The sequence below is a fragment of the Vipera berus genome (genome assembly GCF_964194415.1).
Source record: "Vipera berus genome assembly, chromosome: Z".
Lineage (NCBI taxonomy): Eukaryota > Metazoa > Chordata > Lepidosauria > Squamata > Viperidae > Vipera > Vipera berus.
The window spans coordinates 30,356,863-30,383,460 of NC_138205.1; the positions used below are offsets into that span (position 1 = coordinate 30,356,863).

General features: G+C 39.9%; 1 protein-coding gene across 2 annotated transcripts; it reads right to left on the reverse strand.

Annotated features, from left to right (window-relative positions):
• Window positions 1-22: 22 nt before the first annotated feature.
• Window positions 23-23,985, reverse strand: NOSIP (nitric oxide synthase interacting protein). 2 transcript variants are annotated; one of them, XM_081343804.1, is made up of 9 exons: window positions 23,688-23,985; window positions 23,325-23,434; window positions 22,201-22,306; window positions 20,285-20,366; window positions 7,625-7,766; window positions 2,364-2,470; window positions 1,420-1,607; window positions 1,176-1,284; window positions 23-406 (listed from the first exon to the last, which is right to left on the reverse strand). In XM_081343804.1, the coding sequence occupies exons 2-9, from the start codon at window positions 23,392-23,394 to the stop codon at window positions 335-337; spliced, it is 876 nt and encodes a 291-aa protein (XP_081199930.1). In that variant the 5' UTR covers window positions 23,395-23,434; window positions 23,688-23,985; the 3' UTR covers window positions 23-334. The 2 variants fall into 2 exon arrangements, with proteins under 2 accessions (XP_081199930.1, XP_081199931.1); XM_081343805.1 differs by having other exon boundaries at window positions 23,838-23,964.
• Between the last annotated feature and the right edge of the window lie 2,613 nt (window positions 23,986-26,598).

Here is a 26,598-nt window from a genome sequence, read left to right on the forward strand (position 1 = left end):
GGGGAGTTGATCCAACAAAACAGCATGTCACTTTTTTTAATAGCAATCAATTTAAATGATACACTGAGCCTTTGACTGCATGAACTGCACCCTCTATTTTCCTTTCCAAGGTAGAAAAACTTGACAATTAAAAACTTGACTCCTAAAAATAAGCTACTGATCACATATAACCCAAGTTAACAAATTCTTTAAAAAAAACTTTTAAGCAAGCCTGGTTCACAAAATTACAGGATACTTCTGTCTTTCTTTATATGCAATATTATCTTTTTTTAAGCTAGCAGATGGCAGTTTGCATCAGGTGGAGAATCATCTCTTTCTTTTCCACCTGAATGTATTAAGCTTGCATCACAGGGCGAGATTTCTTGGCTTCCAGCTCCACGCCTGACCCTGCAAATCCTGTGCCACCCTGGAAAAAAGAGAAAGCCCAAGTAAGGGAAGAGGAATGGCATGATGAAGTAAAGGACCACATCTATCATGTCCTTGATGGTTAGGAAGTTTATGTTCTGCTCAGCACTTGGGCTGGGCAACGTTACAATTGAAGCCCAAACTGCTTTGCTTGATAGCTAATCTCAGGGCATGTGATTGTCCTGGGAGGAGGAAATTTTCTGCAAGTGTTCAGAGTCAGTATGTAGTTCCCTGCCCTCAAATTTGCATATCATACTTTGCTCTAAATTTGGGTTAATGAAACATGACTGATGCATTCATGAGACTTGCTATTTTAAAACCACCTGTATCATAGTGATGTACATAAGATATGCTTTATAGAACATGCTAATAGTTTTCTACAACCACAAACTTCAATAGGTGGCCAAGAGGTAACATTCACAATCCAAACAATCCCAGAGAAATTATTTCTATATATATCTGTACAGATCTTTGAAGCACTAGAATGTTTCCAAACATATCACACGATACAGAAATTACTTCAAAACATAACTGAAGAACTGCAGGATGGTTATCTTTTACAACAAAATGATAGGGAGTCATTGCTTAGAAGGCTAAAGGGAAGCCATCTACCTTACTGAGAAACTTCCCAATAATTAGATCAACGTAAAGATGTTAAGATTGATTTCAGATCAACTCTCCCTCCACCCTTCAGATGTATTGGACCTATACCTGCTAAAACTGCCTATTCTGGAAGCCCAAAGGACATGTGCTTTAATAGTCAATCTCACCCGTTGTAAAACTATGATGTCTTTGTCAGTCAACTTCTCTCCATTCATTGGATCAACCATATCCTTCTTGATAAGTTTTTCCACACATTCCAGAGTCACAACAGAGCCTCTTGAAGAAGAAGAAAAAAAGAGTGTCTCTTTTACATATTAAATGTAAGACAGATTCCCATGCTTGGATCCAACTAGAGATTTCATCTAGTAAATCCCTTTCCTCACTCCAGAAAAGCCCCATCTCATTACTCACGATGGACGGAGCACAGCACAAGGGACAGAGTTTCCAAGCATGTCTCGTGTGACAGCACACACATAGCGGTCCTGCCGGTTGATTAGTCCAACACGATCTACACTAGGATCTACAGGGGTGAAGTGCACTGGGATCAAATCTTTCAGCTTCAGTGGATTCCTACTCATGGGACAGTACACGCACTTGTCCTAGAAAAAATGACACGAATAAGATAAACTGGGATAAGATAAAATCATCCTAGAAACTGCAGGACTGTGAATTCTAGCCCTACCTTAGGTACAAAGGTAGGTACATCATAAATAAATTTTAAGAGTATCTTCCAGGTAACCTGACATTCTATTCCCCCCCATAGGTAATCTTTAATCAGCAAATAAGGAACTTTATATATCCAGATCATTTAAACATGGATACAATTTTTAAAACATTAGGTGAGCAGTCATTCTGACTAGTTATGGGATTTATGGTTCAATAGTTCTGGACTGGACCAGTTTGGAAAAGACAGCATAAGCTTTTTCAACCAACAGCCATGAACAAAGAAAAACCAGACTAACAGAACAGCCGTTAAGTAAATGAATTAAGTAAATTTAAATCATTAGGACTGCTAAGAACTATGAAACTAAAAAAACTTTACTTTTTAGTTTCACAAAAGCTTTGTGAATACAGCACCATATTAATCCAAGATTAAGAGGTTTTATAGTTCTTTATAGACATGGCAGTTAAGCTAGTTTAGTTTTATGTTGTACACAAACTGCACAAGGTACATATCCTTACAGAAGGCAATAGAATCTTGAAAAGGAATGACAAAATAAAAACCATATTGATTCAAGCTTAAGAGTTTTTGTTCTTTATAGAAACCATGGCAGTTAAGCTGATTTAGCTTTATAATGTAGCCAAACTGTAAGACAGTTTGGTGAATCTTGAAAAGGAATGACAAAACTGCTCACTGGTTTTGGAATGGCTTTGGTCTTGGCCTCAGGTGTCAGCGAAGGGATCCAAAAACTTGGTAACTGTTTGGCCTTTTCGCCACTGCTGGGCCCAGGTTGAGAGTCTCCTATAATACAGAGAAGAACACAGAGTTATTAAGTTCTACAGATTTTATATATATATATATATATATATACACATATATATATATATATATATATACATATATACACACACACACACATAGACACACACGCACACACACACACACACATATTGATATATTGCCTGGTGTACAGTGTGTTGTCTTGGTTTATATTTTAATAAGAAAAAAGGACAGTAATAATTAATTAACAGTCAATAATGATTAAATTTGATAATTCTATAATTAATATATTAATTAATAATACATTTCTTTGATCTTCCCTTCTCCCATTTGTATTTTCCTTCTTCAACCTTAGCCAAAATATAATTCTTGATATTTTCAATAAATAAATGATAAAGTATAGGCATTTTTTATATTTATACAAATAATAATAATCTTTATATATCATTTTTTCAGCTTATATTGTCATAACCATCATCTCATTAGTTCAGCATACATCCTATTTTTATAATTTTTGTTCACTTAGATTCCCTTATATTCAAATCCAATTCTTATCAGTCATAATTTCTTCATATTAGTCATCTCATTGTCCAAATTTTCCCATTTAGGTACATCATCCCAATATTTTATGTCATGCATTATAAAAATACTATACTTTTTATCTGCTTACAGTATCTAGATATAACATCCTTTTTAATCAGTTTATATTTTACTTATATATTAATAAAAGTTACATCAACCTATTATTTTAACATTTAATACATTATAAAACATACTATATTACTTAAATCTCATTATCCTTCTTGTTATAAAGACCCTTTATGTTCAAAATTCTCTGTTCTTTTAGCCATATTCAAACAAATGTTTATTCACATAATAGTCCATCTGGTAGGGCGAGTCAAATCTCTTGTATCTGTCTCTGATCTTCTTCTTTTGCCAAGTAATTTTACAAATTGATGTAATCCGCTTGCCCAACAGTTCTTGTATTTTTACAAATGTTGTTGGGAATACAAAAGATGAAGTAAGTAAGATAAATTCTTTCTGCCCCCAACTTTAATAGTTCTCCTAATAATTCCATTTTTCTTGTTGTATCAGAATCTTGTAGGTTTTTTTCCTGTTTGTGTCAAATTGTAATTCTTTTCCTTTGTTATTTCATCAATTTGATCATACTCTTCTAGTTTGTAATCAGCTGTCTGATTTGTTTGTTCCTTTGTTGTGATTTCCTGGATATTTTTTTAATTGTAGATTTAAAATGGAAATATGCTTATTTAAATCCTCAAAGTTGTTTCGAATTTCGTCATGGTTTGAATCTATTGTCATTTGTATTTCTCCTAATGTTACGTATTTTTCCTCCAAGAAAGTATTTATCTTGCCTTGAAGTATTGCTTCTGGAGGCCCTTCATTTTCCAAGCTAAGTCCTTCAGAAGAAAATATTGAATGTGGCATCCTGTCATTTTTTGATACGTATGTGATATCCATGTTGTCTCCCCGCTTCAAATAATCTTTCATCAGTGTTTTAATTTAAAAGTCAATTTATCAGTCAATCAAAATTACAGATTCAGTATATTAAGCCACTTTAAATCCTTCCAGAAAATTCTCCTCTAATAGATTAGCCAAAAAGCCAAGGTTTTTCCCCCCCATAAACAGTTCTTACTTTAAGCAACAGTCCAGGTGTGTTTTTTTCTTTTCTTTCAAACACTTTTTAATCTTATAGCTGGCTCTTCCTTTGTTCCCAGCTGTCTTCAAGGTTATTTGCAATTCAAAGGAACAACTTTTCCTTTGTTTCTGGGCATTTGGGCAATTTCTGGGTCCTTATTGTTAGTGTTTTATTCTCTGATTCTCCACAAGATGTCAGCAGTTATTTCTTTTTTCAGTTTTTCTTTCTATCAAAAAGTTATTTTTGTTATATATTTTTATAATTCCATCAGAAATTTTTTAGGGTATAATCTTGACAGTTTTTTAGTTCCTAGATTTGTCCAGACTGAAATATTTTAAATCAATTTTTAGTATATCTCTTTGCACCTTTTATGTTAATTCACCGCTTCCGGCTATAAGGGAATGGGAATATAGTCCCCTCCCTTCACTTCTGGAGGTTTTCTTGCTTTGGGGATCTTTCCAAGGATTTAAATAGTAGATAGAAGAAAGAAGATCAGTACTCTCACCAATTCCAAGCACACTGTTAACTGATGTTTAGATTCATGCTCTGGGATTTCGGCTCCAAGCAGCTTGTGCAAGATGCTGATCTCACACTATCCTTTCTCCTGTTGGGTTCGGAGGGCTTTCCCCAGATCAAACAAAGCAATTGCCGCCGCTTCGTGATTGACAGGGTGCCCCTCCTTCACAGTCACCTCTCCGGGGCAACTTTGGACCCATCTAGGGTCCCACAAGCAGGAAGAAACTAGCCATGGGGAACGGAGGACCGCACTCACGCGGCCATGCACTGCAGACGCAAAAACCGGAAGTCCCAGATTTCCAAACATTCATTGTATGTGGGTGGGTGAGCTGGGATAACACTGTACATCTAGCAGCACTGAAATTAATCTACGTGCTCAGGGATGCAGCTGTAATACCAAGTGTCCTTGTGCATAATTTTATATGCACTCATGTGCTGCTAAAAACATTTTTTAAAATATTCCAGAAGCATGCATACACATTCACACACCGTTAAAAACAATTTTTACCTTACAATTGGTGACATAATCGCCCCCTCCCTTACAAGGTGCTTTTGTTTGACATACCATTTGCACACTGGATTACAGTGGCCCTGTGCATGCTTAAGTCTAGAACATGTAAAAGGATCCAAAAGTATTTTCTTGTGCATTCCAAAATGTGTCCCTCATCATTACTGTAGTGCCATCAAGCTCAACAAAGATGGGAATAATGCAGGCATTGTTACTCCATGCTCGAAGAGAAGGTTCACTTCTTGTAGCAACTGCTCACATTTCTCCTGGGTAATTCGATTTCAGATTGATGCAAAGAGAATAGTACCAGGAGAGCTAACTTGAAAAGAGGTGATGGTGAGTAGGCAGTGAAAGTGAAAACTGAAATGAGGGTAGGAAAAAGCTTTAAGAGAAAGAGACAGAAACTTGATGGTAAGCTAAAGGCCTATTTACAGAATGGAAGGGCTGATAAAAAATAATGCCTCACCTCCCCAGGTTTAGTTTATATAGGGATATTTAAATAAATATCTAAATATTTAAATGATCTCTGGCAGGCTCGGGACGGGTTGTTTCTCTGTCCTAGTCCTATTAGACCTCTCAGCGGCTTTTGATACCATCGACCATGGTATCCTACTGCGGCGTCTCAGGGGGTTGGGAGTGGGAGGCACCGTTTTACGGTGGTTCTCCTATCTCCTGGGCCGCTCACAGTTGGTGTTGATGGGAGGGCAGAGATCCGCCCCGAGGCCTCTCGTTTGTGGAGTTCCTCAGAGGTCGGTTCTCTCTCCCCTCCTGTTCAACATCTATATGAAGCCGCTGGGAGAGATCATTCGTGGTTTTGGGGTGGGGTATCTTCAGTATGCTGATGATACCCAACTTTTTTTCTCCAACCCGAACCAACCCAGTGATGCCCTCGCCATGATGTCCCATTGCCTGGAGGCGGTCCAGGTCTGGATGGGAAGAAACAGGCTTCGTCTCAATCCTGCCAAGACTGAGTGGCTATGCATACCGGCATCTCGGGTTAACCAGACTATTCCATCTTTAACGATGGGGGGTGAGGTGTTACCCCCCGTTGATAGGGCTCGCAACTTGGGCGTCCTCTGGGATTCACGGCTCAATTTTGAAGATCACATAGGTTCCGTGACCAGAGGGGCTTTTGCCCAGGTCCGCCTGGTGTGCCAGTTGCGACCCTATCTGGACCGAGATACCCTACGCACAGTCACCCATGCGCTCATGACCTCCTGGTTAGACTACTGCAACACTCTCTACATGGGGCTGCCCTCGAGGACCACTCGGAGGCTTCAGCTGGTGCAGAATGCTGCTGCGCAAGTTGTGATGGGGGTTTCCCGATACTCCCATGTAACACCTCTACTCCACGAGCTGCATTGGCTTCCAGTTGCCCTTCAGGTGAGATTCAAGGTGCTGGTGATGACCTATAAAGCCCTAAATGGCTTGGGTCTGGGATATTTGAGGGAACACCTGCTGCCGGCATCAAGTTCCCTTCGTCCTGTGCGCTCCCACATGGAGGGCCTTCTCAGGGTGCCGCCGGTAAAAGACTGCCGCCGGATAACACCCAGGGGGAGGGCCTTCTCAGTGGGTGCGCCTGCCCTTTGGAACCAGCTGCCCGTGGAGCTTAGGACTGCCCCCGACCTTCGGTCATTCCGCCGGGACCTGAAGACCTGGCTCTTTGAGTTTTCCGGCCCAGGCTGAGAGTTTTTAATTGGGGTTTTATATTTTTCAGGGATCAAATTTAATTATTTTAACTGTTTTTAACTTTTGTATTGTATTGACGTTTTTAAATACTTTGTAAACCGCCCTGAGTCCTACAGGAAAAGGGCAGTATATAAATTCAATAAACTTAAACTTAAATAAACCAGAAAATAATCCTTGAGATCAGCCCTTTTATTACCTATATTTACTTCTCTACATAATTTTCATTTGAAACACACTTCTTCCAACCAAGGATAAGCTTCTTAAAGCTGTTGTGAAAGAACTCCATACTTTATCTCTTCAACTTCACAACCTCTTGGGTGGCTCACAAGGTGTGAGGCCCAGGCTTGTCATGTTGCAGCAAATATCTTTCTTGTGCTTTCAAACTTATCTTAATTATTTGTTGACTGTTGCAATTAAGTATTGCAAAAAACAAAACAAAACTCAAGGCTCATCTGGAGACATCACTTTTTATTCAACCCTTGTAAGAAGAGACTGCTCCCCTAACTCTGGTTTCCAACGTTGCTCAAGCCACTGCACCATGAATTACAAACATTGCCAAAAGGCAAAGAAAATTATTGAATGAATAGGAGCTTTGTGAATACTTTGCTTCTGCAGGAGAAGCAGCACCAGAACAGGGAAAATGGGAGCAATTCTTATTAAATCTGGTAGCATCTTTAAAATTTACACAAGACAATGCACAGCAGTAAGACGAATCCATTCTTGTTATTCCTGTCCATAGATGGCAAATAAGATATTTCCCCCTTTCACCACCAGTTGCTTAGTATTGCTTGCCTTCCTGATTTACCTGACTGACGATCAAAGGGATTGAGGGGTTTGCTCACAATGCTCAGCTCTTTGTCAAGGAAACTCTTCACCTGGGACTCTTTGGCAGCCTTGCTCAACTCTGCCATTTCTGCTTTCTTTTCATTCTTCTGTTTTTCATAGGCCTGCAGGTGCCAAAAAGAAGGCATTTACTAAGGAACCATTCTACTGTTGTTCTACTTTTTAGCATTTCAATTGTAAAGCAAATGCAGGGCAAATATGAGGTGGAGATAAATTTATTTATTTATTATTGGGACTTATATGCCACCCTATCTCCCGAAGGACTCAGGGCGGCTAACAACAATAAAACACAATAATACAAATGTTAAAAAAAAGATTAAACTAACAAGCCCCAGTGATAAAATATTAAAAACATTTTAATAAATGTGCTCATTAAAGGCAAAAAAGTAGTCCAAAGTAAAAAAAAGCAATTGGCTTCATGATTTCTTTTAAATAGAAAAGAGCTTGAGCAAGAAATGAAAAGTTTGATGACAATTAGATGAAGAAACTAGACTGCAGCTATGGAATGCCCAGCCAACAGCAAAACAAATACATTTAATGGATCCCAATAACCCAGCCTTATAACAGCAGCACTGAGGAGACAAGATACTAGATTCCCAAACAATACATAAACATAAACCAAAGATTGATTTCTAGCTTAGTAGAGATGTAGTCTTGCTAAAAAGTGCTGATTTTTTTGCCTACATTCCTCTAATGTAGCACTATCACCTGAAAAGGGAAAAAGAGGAACCATTCCCATGAATAGCCTCCAGAATGGGACTTCCAAGATATGCCAACTAGAATATATGAGAATTGGACTTCTGGTTTCGGTAGCTGGTGGGACAGGTGGAAGAAGCCGGGGCTCCGGCTATCCAGCCCGATTTCGTTTTGCCCAGCAACCCAAAAAGGGTTAGAAAGTTGCCCTGGAGGGGCAACGAAGAAGGAGGGACACTCCAGGAGCTCAGATCAGGCGGCGGCCGATCAGAGCAGACTGAAGAAATCCTCTGAAAGGACGGAGGAAAGGCTGCCGGGTGAGCCAAGTTAGCCCAAGTCGACTCCAACCGGAAGGAAAACGAGGAGCCACAGTGCTCTCCCAAACAGCTGGTTCTCAACAGCATGCTGAAACTGGGTGAGCCAGTGTTTTCCTTCCTTTTCCTTGTGGATTACAAGTCGTTGACTCCCTGACGGGGAAGAGCTAAAGAACAAAGACTCCAGAAAGATTGCAATCTAACAGTGGAAAGTAACTACAAAAGGGGAGAATCTTTAAAATAACATTTAAAATTGAATCCAGATTGATTCAAAGAAGGATTATCTAATTTATAGAGGTGAAAACTTTCTAGATATAATCTTAAGGATAAATAACTTACCGTATATACTTGAGTATAAGCCGACTCGAGTATAAGCCGAGTCCCCCAATTTTACCCCCAAAAACTGGAAAAAGTTATTGACTCGAGTATAAGCCGAGGCTGGGAAATGCAGCAGCTGGAGGCTGGATCCCCCGAAAGACGTCTCTGCTGAGATGAGAGAACGGGGTGGCAAGCCGCCGAGAGAATGGGGCGGTGGAGTGCTCCGCCGAGAGAATGGGGCGGCTTGCTGTTCTCTCGGTGCAGCACGGCAGAGGCTGGATCTCGCGAAAGAAGTCTCCGCTGAGCGAGAGAATGAGGCGTCTCAGCGCCCATTTTCTCGGCGAAGACTTCTTTCGGGGGATGCAGCTTCTGCCGCCCCTTTCTCTCAGCTGCCCAGTGGAACAGCTTGCCACCAGAAATCAAGAGTGCTCCATCACTGGAGGTTTTTAAGAAGAGACTGGACATTCACCTGTCTGAGATGGTATCGGTCAGTGGTGGCGAAACTTTTAGAGACCGAGTGCCCAAACCGCAAGCCAAAACCCACTTGTTTATCACAAAGTGCCAAGGCAGCATCGGCATTCTGGTGCCCTCGGGGGAGGGGACAGGGAGGCGCCTCTGAGTGCCGCCTCTGGCACGAAAAAAAAGGGGGAGCAAAAAATGGGCCACCGTACCGCAAGGCACAAAAACGCCAACCGCCGCGCCGCAGGGTGCAGATACAAGGCACCGCACCACGTGAGAACGGGGCTGGGCTAGTGAGTATCACGCAGGCACTAGCCCCGCCCCCTTTGCAGCATGTGCCTGCTCGTGGCCCCGTGCGCGCATGCACGCATGTAAAATGCTTCCCCCTCCCTTTTCTTCCAGTCCACCAACCGACAAGGACCTGCTGCTGGCAGCGGTGGTGGCGCACGTGCCAACAGAGAGGGCTCTGAGTGCCACCTCTGACAGGCGTGCCATAGGTTCACCACCACTGGTATAGGTCCTCCTGCTTGAGCAAGGGGCTGGACTAGAAGACCTCCAAGGTCCCTTCCAGCTCTATTCTATTCTATTCTATTCTATTCTATTCTATTCTATTCTATTCTATTCTATTCTATTCTATTCTATTCTATTCCATTCACTTTCTATATTTCTATTCTATTCTATTCTATTCTATTCTATTCTATTCTATTCTATTCACTTTCTATATTTCTATTCTATTCTATTCTATTCTATTCACTTTCTATATTTCTATTCTATTCTATTCTATTCTATTCTATTCTATTCTATTCTATTCTATTCTATTCTATTCGATTCTATTCTATTCCATTCACTTTCTATATTTCTATTCTATTCTATTCTATTCTATTCTATTCTATTCTATTCTATTCTATTCTATTCTATTCTATTCACTTTCTATATTTCTATTCTATTCTATTCTATTCTATTCTATTCTATTCTATTCTATTCTATTCTATTCTATTCTATTCTATTCACTTTCTATATTTCTATTCTATTCTATTCTATTCTATTCTATTCTATTCACTTTCTATATTTCTATTCTATTCTATTCTATTCTATTCTATTCTATTCTATTCTATTCTATTCACTTTCTATATTTCTATTCTATTCTATTCTATTCTATTCTATTCTATTCTATTCTATTCTATTCTATTCTATTCTATTCTGTTCTGTTCTGTTCTGTTCTGTTCTACGTTCTGTTCCATTCCATTCCATATTTTCTATTCCATTCTGTTCCACTGTCAGAGCCCATCGGAGGCAACCCAGTCAGCCCAAACAGGAGTTACACTAAGGCTACGCAGCCTCTCCTCTCAACCTGAACCCCTCCTTACCTTTCCTTTTATCTGCATCCTATTTTTAACTGCCGGCTCTGCCCTGCCCTATTTTGTCCTTGAGCACTCGTGAGCTCATCAAGAACAGAAGGTAACCGTGGGGGGAAAGGCAGGGCAAGATCTGCAAGATCCCCATTTGCATTTGACTTCGCCATCCCATCTGGTTCGAGATAACACGAGAGAGAGAGAGAGAGAGAGAGAGAGAGAGAGAGAGAGAGGATGAGGAAGAGGATGAGGATGAACGAATTTTGCAGCGCGTTTGCTTTCAGCTTTCAACGAAGAAGGGAATGTTCTCCACTTCTCGCCTCAACTTTTTCTTTCCTCAGGAACCAGAGGCAAGGGCTTTCTGTTTGTTTGTTTGTTTTACCACGAGTTGACAGTTGGGCAGAAACCAGAGGGGGGGGAAAAAGAGTTTCGGGCTTCGTGGGAACCGAGGAAGCAAAACAAGATGCAAAGTCTAAAATCTATAGGCTCATAAACCACCCCGGTTTCTTGAAACAAACCGGGATTTCTCTACCCCAACCTTGAAACCATGGGGGTCCGGGCTGGGGGGGAGGGGTGGGGGAGAAGGAGGCTTCCCGGGCTGGGGGGGAAAGCAGAAGCGAGGGATCACGACTCCTCCCGCTTGGCTGCTGCCGCCGCCTCCTCCTCCTCCGCCTCTGTCTCTGCCGCTGCTAGGAAGGGTGCCGGTGCTGCGGCCGCCTCCGCCACCGCCACTGCCTCCTCCACCCAACCAGTATCCCGCTTCTCCTTCCTCGGCAACTTTGCAGATGGGACACACACACACACACACACACACACACACACACACACACAGAAAAGCAGAGAGTTCCCCTTCCCCCTTGTACAGGAATGAAAGGCCCCCCGAAGGAAGCCCAGCCTCTTCACCGCACCGATCCGCTGAGGAGGAAAAAAGCTTATTTCTATTGCCACGTGCAAACTAAATTAAAACAACTTGGGAAGCTCGCCCGTGGGCTGCATTTAGAAGGATTTGGGGGCTTTTGTGATTTGCTTCGCCTACAAGTGCCTTAACCACGATTAGCCCATGGCTCCAATTCAACAAAAAATGCTCTCTCGGTGCCTTCCAGATGCGCGGTCACCCTGACTACAACCAGCCTGGGATTTGGAAAGGCTTCCCAGGTTATTGGGACAGACTGGCTTGAATACTTGGGGTAACATTTTTCAGGAGGAGGATCCTTATGTCCACCCCAATAGGGCATCTTCCCCTCACAAATCTTCCCTTCCCTTCCCTTCCAAGCAGGAGCCCCGCAGCAAATGACCAGCGTTTGGACAGCGTGTGAATGGGCGAGCGTCGCCGTCCCCAAACAACGCAATTCCTTGCAGCGATGCGGACAAGAGGGAAAGGAAGCCCAGCGGCTGGACTGCGCTCCCGCCCTGCCTCCCCAAGGGCTCGCGCGCGTCCTAATGGCTTGCGCGCAGCCTCTCGCGAGGTTGCTGCCCCTCGTGAGCCCGCTGGCTGACGCTGGCTCCATCTCTCTCTCTCTCTTCCTTCCTCCCTCCCTCGGTCTCCCCCTTCCCCAAAAAGTGGGCTGAAAAATATATATATGTCAATTGTTAACTATTTAGATTACCTTGCTAGGCCCCAAACATGGGGCAAATCTTTATTTCCTGTTTTCAGCCTTATCTCAAAGGCCATCGAACAGGCTGTAGTCACACCGGACAGTTCATATATTTGTGTAAATTACTAACAAAGAATTAAGGGAGGCTGAGATGCATTTCTAACTCTTTAGTCTTCATCAGTCAGTCATACCCTTCTGAGATTCAGAAGGGTATGACTGACTGATGAAGACTAAAGAGTTAGAAATGCATCTCAGCCTCCCTTAATTCTTTGTTAGTAATTTACACACACACACACACACACACACACACACACACACACACATATATATATATATATATATATATATATATATATATACATATACATATATATACACATACACACACACACACACACACATATATATATATATATATGTGTGTGTGTGTGTGTGTGTGTGTGTGTGTGTGTGTGTGTTTGTGTGGTGTAGAGGACAGGAAGGCCTGGAGGAATGTTGTCCATAGGGTCGCGATGGGTCGGACACGACTTCGCAGCTAACAACAACAACAATATATATGTGTGTGTGTGTGTATGTGTATGTGTATGTGTATATGTATATGTATATGTATATGTATATGTATATGTATATGTATATGTATATGTATATGTATATGTTTTAAATGTTTGTTAAGCATTCAGAATACACTTGCTTGGTCCCAGACCTGGGACAAATCTTATTTGCTGTTTCAGCCTAGCCCAAGGCCATCTACAGGCAGTAGCCACAGCAGTGGCAGCTCATATTTGTGTAAATTTTTTTTTGGCTTGCTAACAAAGAATAAAGGGAGACCGATATGATCATTTCAAACTTATTTGTTCTCATCAGTCAGCAGATTTGTTGACTCTGGATATAATTAAACAGGAACTATTTAGAGACAGTGAATGTTTCACAGTGAACGTTTTACATCTGAGACTCGACTGGAGGAGATGGATTTGGCCTACAATAGCTGGCTCCTTTTTACACTCTGGATTTTATATGAAGATTGTTGGTTGAAAAATGAATACATCAACATTTCCAAACTTATGAAGAAGACTTCCTCTGCACCCTCTGTTGGAAAACCCAGCCCAACAACCCAAGGATCTATTGAAACAATGCTGCAACATGAGAAAACAAGCACTGCCCAAAGTGAAATACAGACCACACTAAAATCGATGCAAGAGTCAATGCAAAGAAACCACGAACAAACACAAAGCAATTTTGAGAAATTAAGTGGAGAAATTTGGGATATAAAAACACAATCTGAAGTTCATCATCAAACGATTGTTAAAAATGAAAAAAGAATTCAGAAAATGGAAGATAAATCAGATGAGGTGGATAAAAAAATGGAAATACTATTGCAAGAGAATGAAAAATTAGAAGGGGTGCTCGCGATTCTAGAAACGGACAAAGCGGAACATTACTTGAGATTTCAAAACATCCCTGAGGACAGAGAAGAAAATATAGCAGTTGTGATCATTTGAGCTTCTGGTGGAAGCCTTGAAAGCAGATAGAGCAGAGATGCAAATGGAAATAGATGAAATATTCCAAATGAATTCAAGCTATGCAAGGAAAAATAATTGCCTAGAGAAGTACACGTGAGATTTCATAAAAAAAACAACAAGAGATGAAGTACTAAGAAAAGTGAGAGATGAACCATTACAATATAAGAATAAAGAAATTGTGGTCTTACAAGCAGATATCTAAGAGAGTGAGAGATACTCAAAGACAGGGGTCTTCAAACTCGGCCCTTTTATGACTCATGGACTTCAACTCCCAGAATTCCTCAGCCAGCATGCCTGGCTGAGAAATTCTGGGAGTTGAAGTCCATGAGTCATAAAAGGGCCGAGTTTGAAGACCCATGCTCAAAGACATCACTTTTTAACTACAAAGCTGATTGCAAAAGGTATAAATTTTAGATGGCTAATGCCAGAAGGCATTCTAATCCAAGGCTTTTCAACCAGTGGTACGGGTACCACCTGTGGTACATTGGCACCTGGCAGGTGGTACGCGACCATCCTAGAAAAGTGGTAGCGGGGGAGGGGAATGGTAGCACTGCACAAGCCTGAGCGAGAGATGGCTGGAGCTGCAGGGCTATCAGGGCTCAGCAGAAGTCCCAGGATCAGTGCTTCTTCGGGACTATCAGGGCTCAGTGGAAACTCCAGGATCAGCGCCAGGCTCCAGCTGGAGCTCAGCGCTGATCCTGATGCTTCTGCTGAGCCGAAAAGAAGCGCCAATCAGCTGGAATGTTGGAGCATCCCAGCGTCTTGTGATTTGCATTCAGATGCTTGGCAACTGATTCATATTTATGACGGTCACAGTGTCTCAGGGTCATGTGAAGTGACCAAAACCTGTTGCAACCACCCAGAAGATGGGGAGGAATAAAAACCAAACACACCCCCACCCCACCCCCGCTGCCAATCCCCGAAAGAAATGCTCACAACAATGAAAACCTCGGACAGGAGGAAGAGCGCCACCGGGAGGGCAGGCAGGTGTCTTGCTCGGCTGTGGCTTGGGGGGCACTTTTTTCAGTACCATTGTAACTTCGAACCGTCACTAAGAGAACTGCTGTAAGTCGAGGACTACTTGTACTTCATCACTTTTTTCCTTTTTTTTTTTTGGTCATCAAGTTTTTGACAACTTGCTAGGCAACTGGTGGTACTCGGATGTTGCCATACCCTAAAAGTGGTACAATGGGTGAAAAGGTAGAAAAGCCCTGTTCTAATCAACTGGAATAATACAAGGTATCAGCTGGATTCAATCTGGAAAGCAGAAGACTTCAAAGTCAGACATCAAGCGGTTTAGATGAAGGAGTGCAACAACGACAAGAGGAAACCATGGAACAGAAATAAACGGAAGAGACAATTTAAGATGAAATTACACAAACAGGAGAACAGAAAGAGAAGTCTGAACAAGAGAGCGAAGGAATTGTTAGAGAGCAGAAGACTATGAGAGCAACTAGATCTAAATATAAATAAATGGAAATGGAGAAAGAAAATGGATTTTTTTCAGTGAATGTAAATGGACTAAACTCCCCATCAAAAAGAAATAAATTTTTTAGGAAACTACAGAAATTAAATATAGACATAATTTCCTTGCAAGAGACACAGATAAAAAACAACACTATAAACCGCTGGAACACCCAAAAATTGGGAAACTTTACTATGCATCAGCACATCAGAAAAAAAGAGGTGTTGCTGTATATATTAAAGAGAAAATAAGATTCTAAAATGATTTATTCAGATGAAGAAGAATTGTGATGGTAGACATATGTTTACACCAAAACCAAACACTGTTAGTAGCAATTTATGCACCAAACAATAACCACAAAGAATTCTATCAAAGCCTCCATAGAAAAATAACAGAAATGGAATATCAAAATATCTGCTTAGTAGGAGTCTTTAATTCGATAGTAGATGGAACAATGGACTATAAAAGCAGTAAAATAGAGAAAACTGGAAGAAGAAGACTACCTAACACATTCTTCAATATGATAGATGAAATTGGAATACAAGATATTTGGAGGGAAATCAATCCAGAAAAACTATAATATACTTTTTACTCAAATAGTCAAAAATCCTGGTCAAGAAATGATATGATTTGGCTGACATCTGAATTGAGGTTGAATATACAGGAAATTGAGATTGAAATAGGCACATGGGCAGAACATAACCCTTTAAAATTAACATGGAAAGGAATTAAAAAAAGACCAAAATGGACTTTAAACCAATGTATACTAAAAGAAAGAGAATTTGTAGAATTAGCAAAAAAGGAAATAGAGTTCTTTTTAGAGAAAACAAAAAAGACAACGCAACATTACAAAATGTTTGGGATACAGCTGAAACATGCTTTAGAGGTATAGCTATATGGAAAAGAAAAATAAACAGAGAAGAAAGCAATATGTACTATTAAAAGAAAAATTTGGAAAGTTAGAATCAGAATTACAAAAAAAATCCACAGAAAAAGACTTTGAAAAGAGAAATGGAACTAGTAAAACATAAAGTAAATTTGTTGGATTAAAAAAATTGGCACAGCAGATAAAAAGAGCTAAACAATTTTTTTTTGAAAATGTGAATAAACCAGGAAGGTGATTAGCTTAGAAACTTAAAAAACAGAAAGAGAAGAAAATGATACACAACTTAGTAGATGAAAAACGTAGTCTACAATTTAAAAATAAAGAAATAAAAAAATAATTAAAGATTATTACAAGAAACTGTATGACAAAGAAGAAACTCCAAGAGAGAGAATGATTCAATATCTAGAAGAAAACAATCTTCCAAAAATTCCAGAGACATTTAAGACTATGTTAGAGGGAAAAATTACAATGATGGAAATATCAGAAGCCATAAGAAGGCAAAAAAATGAAAAAACACCGGGTCCAGATGGATTACCGGCAGAGTTATATAAAACTTTACAAGACATACTAAGTGAATCATTGAAAGACATTTGTAATGGACTTTTATTGGAGGCTAAACTTCCAGCCACATGGATTGAAGCAACCATTACTTTAACTACCAAAAGAAGATTCAGATTTGACAAGATTAAAAATTACAGACCGATATCGTTGCTCAATGTGCATTATAAAAAATTTACTTCGATAATGGCAGAGATTTAAAAAATATTTAACGGAATTTATACATCCAGATCAAAATGGCTTTCTACCAAAGAGAAATTAAAAACAATTTAAGAGTGATAATGGACGTATTAGAATACTATGAACTACACCCAGGGAAACAATTTGCACTAATATTTCTAGATGCTCAAAAGTCATTTGATAATGTTTCCTGGCAATTTATGACTCAGCAACTACAAATAATGGACTTTGGATAGAACTTTATAAATATGATAAAAACAATTTATAATACACAAATAGCGAAAGTGATTGTGAATGGAGACTACACTGAGAACTTTGAGATAAGAAAAGGTACAAGGCAAGGATGTCCATTGTCTCCACTGTTATTCATTTTCACTCTGGAAGTTTTAAATAGAAATATTAGACAAGATATAGAAATTACAGGACTGGAAATAAAAAGCAAAACATATAAATTACATGCATTTGGTGTTTATCTTAGAAGAACCTTTGGAAATGATTCCTAAATTACTGGGAAAGATAGAACAGTATGGAGAAATGGCGGGATTGAAAATAAATAGAGAAAAACTAAAGTAATAGTTAAAAATCTTACAGATAAACAAAAAAAACAACTGTCAGAAAAAACAGAATTACAGATAGTGAGAAAGATTAAAACTTTGTACATTTAACAGCAAGATGCTCAACAATAAAAGAAGATAATTACACAAAATTATTGAATCAAATAAAATTGGGCTTGGAAAAATGGAAAAATTTACAACTGTCAATACTAGGAAGAATTTCTACAGTAAAAATGAACATATCACCAAAAATCTTATTTCTATTTCAAACAATTCCTATAAAACTAGAGAAAAACTTTTTTCGAGATTTAAAGTCATTAATTTTGAAACTTGTTTGGCAAGGAAAGAAGATGAAAGCGTTACAAGATCCTAAGGAAAATGGAGGATTTGGACTACCGGAGTGGGCTTTGTACTATCAAGCATCTGTTTTAACATGGGTAAAAGAATGGAAAACTCTTAGAAATAAAAGGTTGTTATATCTGGAGGGACATGAGTTACAATTGTGGTGGCATGCTTTTTTATGGTATGGAAAAAATAAGATTCATAAGTATTTCCAAAGCCATTATATAAGAAATGCATTGTTAATAGTATGGGCAAAAATAAAAAGTAAAATATATTTGAAAATTCCAGGGTGGTTGTCAACTATGGAAGCATCTGTACGCCCAAATTTGGTAGATTTTGAAAAAATCTGGACATATAAAGATATTCTAAATTCTGAAGGGAATTTAAAAACTAAACAAGAAATGGAAAATCAGGGCATCAACTTGTCGTGATGGACATATTTACAAATGCATACTAGATATGAAAAAGACATTAAATTGTATGGATTTTATAAAGAACAGATGGTATTTGATAAGACTGTTCTTCAGATGAGATATTAATTAAGAAAATGCATAATCTCTTATTAATTTTGAAAATGGAAAGTGAACAAGTTAAAGAAACAATGATAAGATGGGCAAAATACTTGGGATATAATACAGAATTAGAAAAATGGCAAAATTTATAGGAAATAAATTATAAACTGACAATGTCAACTACTTATAAAGAAAATTTATATAAAAGGTTTTATAGATGGCACTTGCCACCAGCAAGATTAGCAAAAATGTTTAAAAATAGATGTTGGAAATGTAAACATAATTCAGGCACGTATTATCACGTTTGGTGGACATGTGACAAAGCAAAGAATTATTGGAAAAAGATACATAATTGGTTAGAAAAGATGTTGGGAGAATATGTAGATTTTAAACCTGAACTTTTTTTACTAGGTAAAATGCCAGAAAAGATTAACAAACAAAACCTATATCTGATCTTACACATCTCAACAGCGGCAAGAGTAATATTTGCTCAATACTGGAAAAATGAAGGAATACCACCAGCTGAACAAATAATTTAAAAAATATTGGAATGTGCTGAGATGGATAGATTGACCATGAGACTGAAAGAAAAAGAAGAAACAGAATATTATCAAACTTGGGACTTACTTAATTGATGGTTACAAGAAAGAATAAAGGATTAGGAATTTAATTTGTATTAGCGTATTAAGACTCAGACAGTACGCTGGTTGAAAAATTATTATTATATGTATGGGGGAAAACCAAAATCTTATGAAGAAAAAAAAATAGAATATATGAGAATCACTGTGTGTCCTTTGTATTTTTGATACACCGAATCCAAGTTTGACCAAAAGACATAACAGTTAAATCTATTTTTTACCTCCTGTACACTGATCAGGAATCAATGGTCAATAAGGTCCATATCAACTTTTACTAAAGAGAGTTAGTCTCAGTCACCCCCTGTGCTATAAATTTATCTTCCAGTTCTAGGAAAAGAATTTATTTCTTTATTTGTATCCCACCTTTATTATTTTCATAAAAAAACTCAAGACAGCAAGCACATCCAGTACACACTTTTCCTTCTCCTTTTTTCCCCACAACCACCTCACGTGAGGAGAAATGGGTTGAGAGAAGAGTGAATGGCCCAAGTCTCCTAACTGGTTTACACAGCTAAGGTGGAACTTCAATCTTGTTTTCTACCCTGGTGCCTTAATCGGTAAACCAAAGCAAGAGAAACCAAATCTGGCCACAGATATGGATTTCATCTGTGGTTTTGAGTCAAATCCTAAATTTATTATTTCATAATGTTTATATATTAATTCTAGGAAAAAAGTTCTCAAAGCTATTTATAGAACAAAACTGAATAACCACTAAAAATCTTTCTTGTTTCTACATCAACTTCCACATCCTTTCTTGAACAGACTGTTCCTTAAATCTTGCAGCCTCATTGGTCAGATAGTATCAGCCCCTCCTGGCCATTAGGCAATGATTGTCAGAGGCATTAGAAATCTTTCTGCCTCAAACTGAGCCTGCAGTGAATTACAAGCAAAGGATAAAGGCTTTTGATCTGGATAAATGCTACTCAAGAAAACAGGCCTATGAAAAGACTAAAATAATTCATGTGAATTAATACAAAGATAAAGCATCAGTAAGTCCTTATAAAAAATGCAGAACACCCACTAAAGAAACCATACTAAACTTACTTCAGCTAAGTCAAGTTTACTGGGTTAATGTAAATGTTATAAAGCACAGATATTTTATGTTACTGGGATTCAGTTCTTTTCCGCATCTTCTTTCATTTGCTAGCTTTTTAGACAAAGTCTTCCAATATATCTATTAAAGGTGACATTCAGGTATGAAACCAACCACCCTTGTAGTTCTCCATATTGGCATACCTTCATTTGACGGGCAATTTCCTTTTTCTGATGTAAGATATACTCCAGGATAGCTTCTTTTTCATAGAGGTATCCATCAGGGCTGGAAAGGAGGGGGGGGGGAAGCAAGATAAATAACACTTGTAAACCCACCAGTTCCTAAAGTCCCCGTGCCTCTTTGACTACAGTGAGAACTTCAGAATATAACTATACTTAGTTATTGGTTCCTGTATTCTAGGATACATCTGAAAATAACATATGTAACTGAATGGCAAAATGGGGCACATTTTTAACGTCCAGGATGACTCTTAACCCTTTTGACACAGCTACAGAGAAGAAGTAAATAGCTAGACTACGGAGTTTATTTTTCTGAGTTTGGGACAGGAAGTTGGGGGGGGGGGGTGGTTAATTTTTAAATACAGTAATCCTATTTTGAGGCTTTTTAGTTTGTGTGCCAAAATATCAAGAAACCATGCCACTGCAATTAGAGGGTGTTTTATGGACTGCAAAAAAGTGGCTCAGAAAAATACATGGTAAAATTGCAGGGTCAGGGAAGAGAGATGAAACCAACAGAATTCAAGAAGTCTAATATCTTTGCATGCACAGATATCCTCACTTAAAGACTGCAAGTAAGACCTGCAACTCCTTCACTAAATGTCATGTTTAAGTGAAATATCATACGACTATCCAGGATTTAAGATGTCACTCCAACGACATTCATTAAGCAAATTATCCTAGGTCATTAAGTACAATGTCATGAAATCACAACTTGCAACTTACTGTCAGCTTCTCCACTGACTTAGCTTTTCAGAAACTGGTTGTGAAGCTCACAAACGATAATCACATGACTGTGGGATACTGTGACCACTATAAATGCAGGCCATTTGTCAAGAGCCCAAATTGCGATCCTGAGATCATGGAGATACTGTGACTGTCATAAGTTAAAGGGTGGCTATACAACTATTTTTTCCAGTGCAGTTCTAAATTTGAACAGTCACTAAACAGGGCAGTTAACAGTGGACTACCTCTACAGATAACAGTTTGACAGAAAGAGTGTTTTTTACAGAATTGCAGACAAAAGCCAGGGCTACTAATGCAGCTATGTCCCATTTCTCACTGGTCTTTGTTGCTTTAAATCTTGTCTACATCACTCCCAATTCTTTAACAGTTCCCATATTCTGCTCCATCACTGAACTACTACCCTCCAAAAATATTTTTTTCTTGCACCAATGATAATCAGAAATAGCAATCTGTGGATCACAACGCTACAATGCATAAAATAGTTCTCATAAAACATTTTATGTTTAACAATGGTTACGTGAAGTACCTGATCTGTCTTCCATAGATGGACTTAAATTTCTAGGGGGAAGGGAGCATTGTGGCACAGAGACATATTGAATTCATGTTCCAGTTTTTAACCTCAATTCCTCTATGAAACAGAAGGTACCGGTAATTATTTTCTAAGCAGAGGAAAGAGGATGGCACCAACAAAATTAAGATTGTGCAGGAAGGGTACAAAAGAGATAAAGGCATCCCTTTGTGATTCTTCCCCCTGCCCCTGTAAAAAGTAAAAACTGTAGTCCTTTTTTTAATGCGTGATTCAAAAGGCAAAATGCATCTATTTCACCCTTAAATTTTCTTCCAAAACAAAGCTTGGGCCAGTACTAAATGTGTCATACAAATAATAAAGTACTGTCAACTGGCAAAAGGTGCACATTACTTCATCTATACAAATATACATTAAAAAGGCCACTACATTTGTAAAAAAAAATCAAGAGGCATATGTAGCAAATGAACAAATACATTAATGATACTGGACAAGGGTAATTATCTTTTCTTTTTAGAGATTAAACTATTGTTAAAGTTTAAAAAAAGACATGGGGCAGAATTTCAAGATAAGACTGAAGTATTTCAGATGGATCCCGTCTGATAATTACGTTACAACAGGGTCCTTGCAAGGCTGCAGGGAGAGACAGCAGCAGTCAAAATCCTTGACAGCATCTTTGCTCAAACGGACGTTCTGTGTCCCATAACCAGAGGCAGCTGAAAAAACAGAGAAAGGTCATGGTAAGAGTGCAGTGTTGAAAAAAGCTATCCAAATGGCTGCTCTGGACTGCTGCTTAGATCTGGCAAAAGATAACAACTGATGACACTCTACCCAGGAAAGCAGAGTTTGCCAAGAATGCTCAGCTTGTTCCAAAGCTTGCAGTGTGAATTAGTTTAGTCTGAGTTTCAATGAAATACTGGAGCGTATTAATCACACTGCAGGGGTGTGACCCAAACTCTGGACTAGCCTAGAAATTTTCCAATATCCAGCTAGTCATAACCAGCACAAAGATAACTGCCTCCCAGTTTGGCCTTCTTTATTTCACTATATTATGTCTAAAAATGTGAGCAAGACAAGGGGTGGGGAGAAATTACTCCCAAATGTTGTGACAATCCTCTGAACCTTTTTTCTATAAAGCAAGGGTCCCCAACCCTTGGTTCGTGGACCAGTACTGGGCTGCGGCAGCAACCAATCCACACAAACAAGCAAAACCCCATCCACGAGATGCACAGTACATGAAACCACACCCCTCCAGTTCAAGGAAAAACCTCTCTCCATGGAACCGGTCCCTGGTGCCTAAAAGGTTGGGGGCCTCTGCTATAAAGCAATAGGAAGAGGGGACCATTTAACTATACACAGCGGATGCCAGATAACAAGACCTAGGTACTTCATGAAAAACTTTTCTTTTCACTGAATAAATGAAAAGAAAATGTTTGTAACTATTCCCATTTTACCAATATATCTCTCCTATCCCACTTAAAACATCCTCTTCACATAGGATTAAGGATTGCTTTTCCTCAGTATGATTTCCTGTCATCCCTAGCCAGCATGCCAATTAATATGCTACCAGCACAAAAATGAAGATTGTAGTTCAACACACACAGCAGACACAGGTTAAGAAAAATTGCTTTGAATTTCCAAATGCAATTTCACTATTGCAATGAGAGGCAAAATTTTCCTCACTCCTTAACTAAGGAAGCACTGCATTTACGCTTCAGTTTGCGACCTCCTCACCTGTGTCTTTTTTCTTTTCATGGTAGGTGTAGACAGCTCCCGCTGTACAGTTCTTGCCATGACGTGTCATGTAGGTGTGTAGCTGGACAATCCAGGACAAAACCAACTCTCTTGTAACAAGAAGATATCAAATTAAGTCTAGCTAATGAAATACAATGCCAGATGCAAAGCAGCTGATATTTTTACACAAGAAGCACATTAAATAAACCCCATGACTAGTGGTGGAGAATTAAGGAGAGAGTAGACTACATAAAAAAAATATTTATAGGATGATTAAATAGGTATATATAGGCTAAGCCTATATTAAAGATTAAAGATATTAAAAACACGGAGATACAAATTAGCCAGGTATATGATGCGAACCTAGTCACAAGCCACACACTTTGACCACCGAAGCCAGCAGTCTCTGGCAGTTTTTCGGTAGGACCTTCCGGCTGTATCGAAAGCGATCGGCTGTGCCGACAGCAAGTGAAGATTTGAGAGATGCCTGGTTGGGGTTGCAGATCAAAACACCTTAAAAGGAGACAGCTGAAAGGTTGTCACTTTAACAACCATTCCTGGCCTGTAGGCACTATACTGTAACTTTTTTCTGCCGCTCCTGCCGTTTAAGAAATGCTCAAGAAGACCACGGTTCCGCCCCACCCCCAACTCCACGAACAATTTGTCCCCCAGAACCGGAAGCAGGAAGTCTATGAATCCGGAAGGGCTCCAAAGAACGATACTCCGGATGTGTTTCAGATAAAGCGTCCCGCGAACAAAGCAAAAAGGGATTGAGGACGGAATAGCCTTCCAAGCCGACGTTCCTGGCGTTAAAGAAGCGTTCAAGCCTGTGGCTTTTGTCTGTGTGTGTTGTGGTCTTTTAAAAAACGTCCTCAAAGTCTTTTCTCCAAGATTCCTTTTCAGGTGTCGGGAGAGAGATTTTGGGAGGGAGAAAGAGCCTTTTCCTCTTAAAATATCTCCAAAGTATGAGTATATAGATTCTCTCTGCAGTTGCTGCTTCTTTGGATCAGCTGTTATTTTCTGATAATTGCACTTACTTAGCTATAGTAGTATATGCCATACTATTCCAAAAGATATTTGGAGCAGAGTAGGCAACTTCTGTAGTACGAATATTTTGAGGGTTATTAATCCTGGTGGCTGAGACTGATGAAAATTATTTTCTAAACTATCCAGAATGTACTATGCCCTAAGCGCTGTCATCTCTTAAAAGAGTGATTTACCTAAACTTGCTATTTCCAATTAACTTTCCCCAATCTAATTGAAAGCTGTAGGTATTGTAGTTTGCACATCCGGTAGGGAAGGCTATTCTTGCGTTGTCAGTCTTTTGTAATGTTCTAAAATAAAAGTGGGAACTGCAATTGTGTTGTATTTACCTATATCACAGATATACATGTAGTCCCCAGCTTACAACCACAACTGAACCCAAAATTTCCATTGCTAAGCAAAGCAACTCTTAAGTGAGGTTTGCCCCCATTTTATGACCTTCTTGCCACAGTTGTTAAGTAAATCACTGCAGTTGTTAGTTACACAGCTGTTAATTGAATCTGGCTTTCCCCATTGACTTTGCTTGTCAGAGAGTTACAAAATATGACCTTGGGACGCGGCAACTGTCATAAATATATGTGCTTTATCTAAGAAGCAGGCGAGACAGCAAGTTAACAATTTAACTTTTATTCTGAACCAGGCAAAGAACAAGGGAACATGACAACTATTTATACTGACAGCTGCCGGCGGATCGACCAATCCCGGGTGAGTCTTCTCCCGCGCCGTGGTCTCCGCCAATCGGGTTCGTTTGGTTTTGACAGCTCGGAGCTGTCATCTGTAGCGCGTGTTGAGCTGTCACTTTTGGCGCTTGCGCGGTTTCGCCCGGCAGCTTTTGACAGCTGTCAAAAGCTGCCGCGGTTTTACCTCAGTTCTGTAACTTCTGTTTAACTAATGTAAATAACAATTAGTAATACACAACACCCCTTCCCCCTCCCTCTGATTGAGTTGATTTTACCCCAACTGTTTCTTCTTTGGTTTTCCCCATTCATAGTCTTTCAGGTATGTGGGAGGTTTCTTCAATCTCTCGGAGCGCCGGGGGGTAGCCTCGGTAGTATGTTCTGGTTCTCTTGGCGCCTCTTGGGTCGGTTCCGGGGGTGGGGGGTTTGGCTCTGCAGGATCTGCGTAAATTGGAGTGGGGTGTTGAACTGGTATGCTCCGATCAGGGGAGTCCTGTCGTGCCAGTCTTTGCGCCGGTGCTTCTGTCGGTATTTCGTCGTCACCCCTTCCCCCTATAGTTTGAGGACTGCGTTGGCGTAGTTGGTCTATGTGTCTGCGGATGTGTATATTTTGTCCGATGTCAATGATGTAAGACAAAGGGCCTGTTTGTTCGATGACCACCCCTTGTGTCCATTTGTTTCCTCCCCCGTAGTTTCTCGCCCAGACAGCTTGCCCAGTGGTGAGAGTTCTATGATGGAGGGGTAGGTCTGGGTCTGGAGGGGATCTGTCTGGGTGGAGACGGTCCAGTCTGGTGGTCAATCTTTTGCCCCAGCGAAGCTCTGCTGGGGACTTTCCGGTAGTTGTGCAAGGCGTGGTGTGTTGGGAGAGAAGAAATTGTGCCAGTCGTTGGTGCCAGTTGCCGGAGATGATCTTGCGCAGGGCCTCCTTGGTTGATTTTACCATCACCTCTGCCAAGCCGTTCGATGATGGGTGAAAGGGAGCCGAGGTGGTGTGCCTAATAGAGTTCGCCGTTGTGAAACTCTGGAATTCGTAGGAGGTAAATTGGGGCCCGTTATCGGAAACTATAACATCAGGGAGGCCGTGTGTGGCGAATAATCCCCTTAAAACTTGTATAGTGGCCGAGGAGGTTGTATTGGCTACCGGCGCCACTTCAAGCCATTTTGAAAAGCTGTCTACGACAATTAGGAATGATTGTCCCTGGAACGGACCTGCATAATCTATATGAATGCGGGACCAAGGTGACTTTGTCGTTTCCCATCTATGTACGGGCGCCTGTGGCTGAGCTGCTCTAACTAGCTGGCAGGAATAGCAGCCAGCTACGTGTGCCTCAATGTGTTTGTCTATACCCGGCCACCACACATAGCTCCTGGCCAGAGCCTTCATTTTGACGGTGCCCGGGTGCCCTTCGTGGAGGCTATCTAGCACCTTAAGCCTGTGTTTGTCAGGGATGATTACTCTGCAGCCCCATAAGAGACATCCCTGATGGGTGGATAATTCCTTTTGTTTTAAGAAGTAAGGTTGGAATTGTGGTTCCTGGGGTGCATATTGCCAG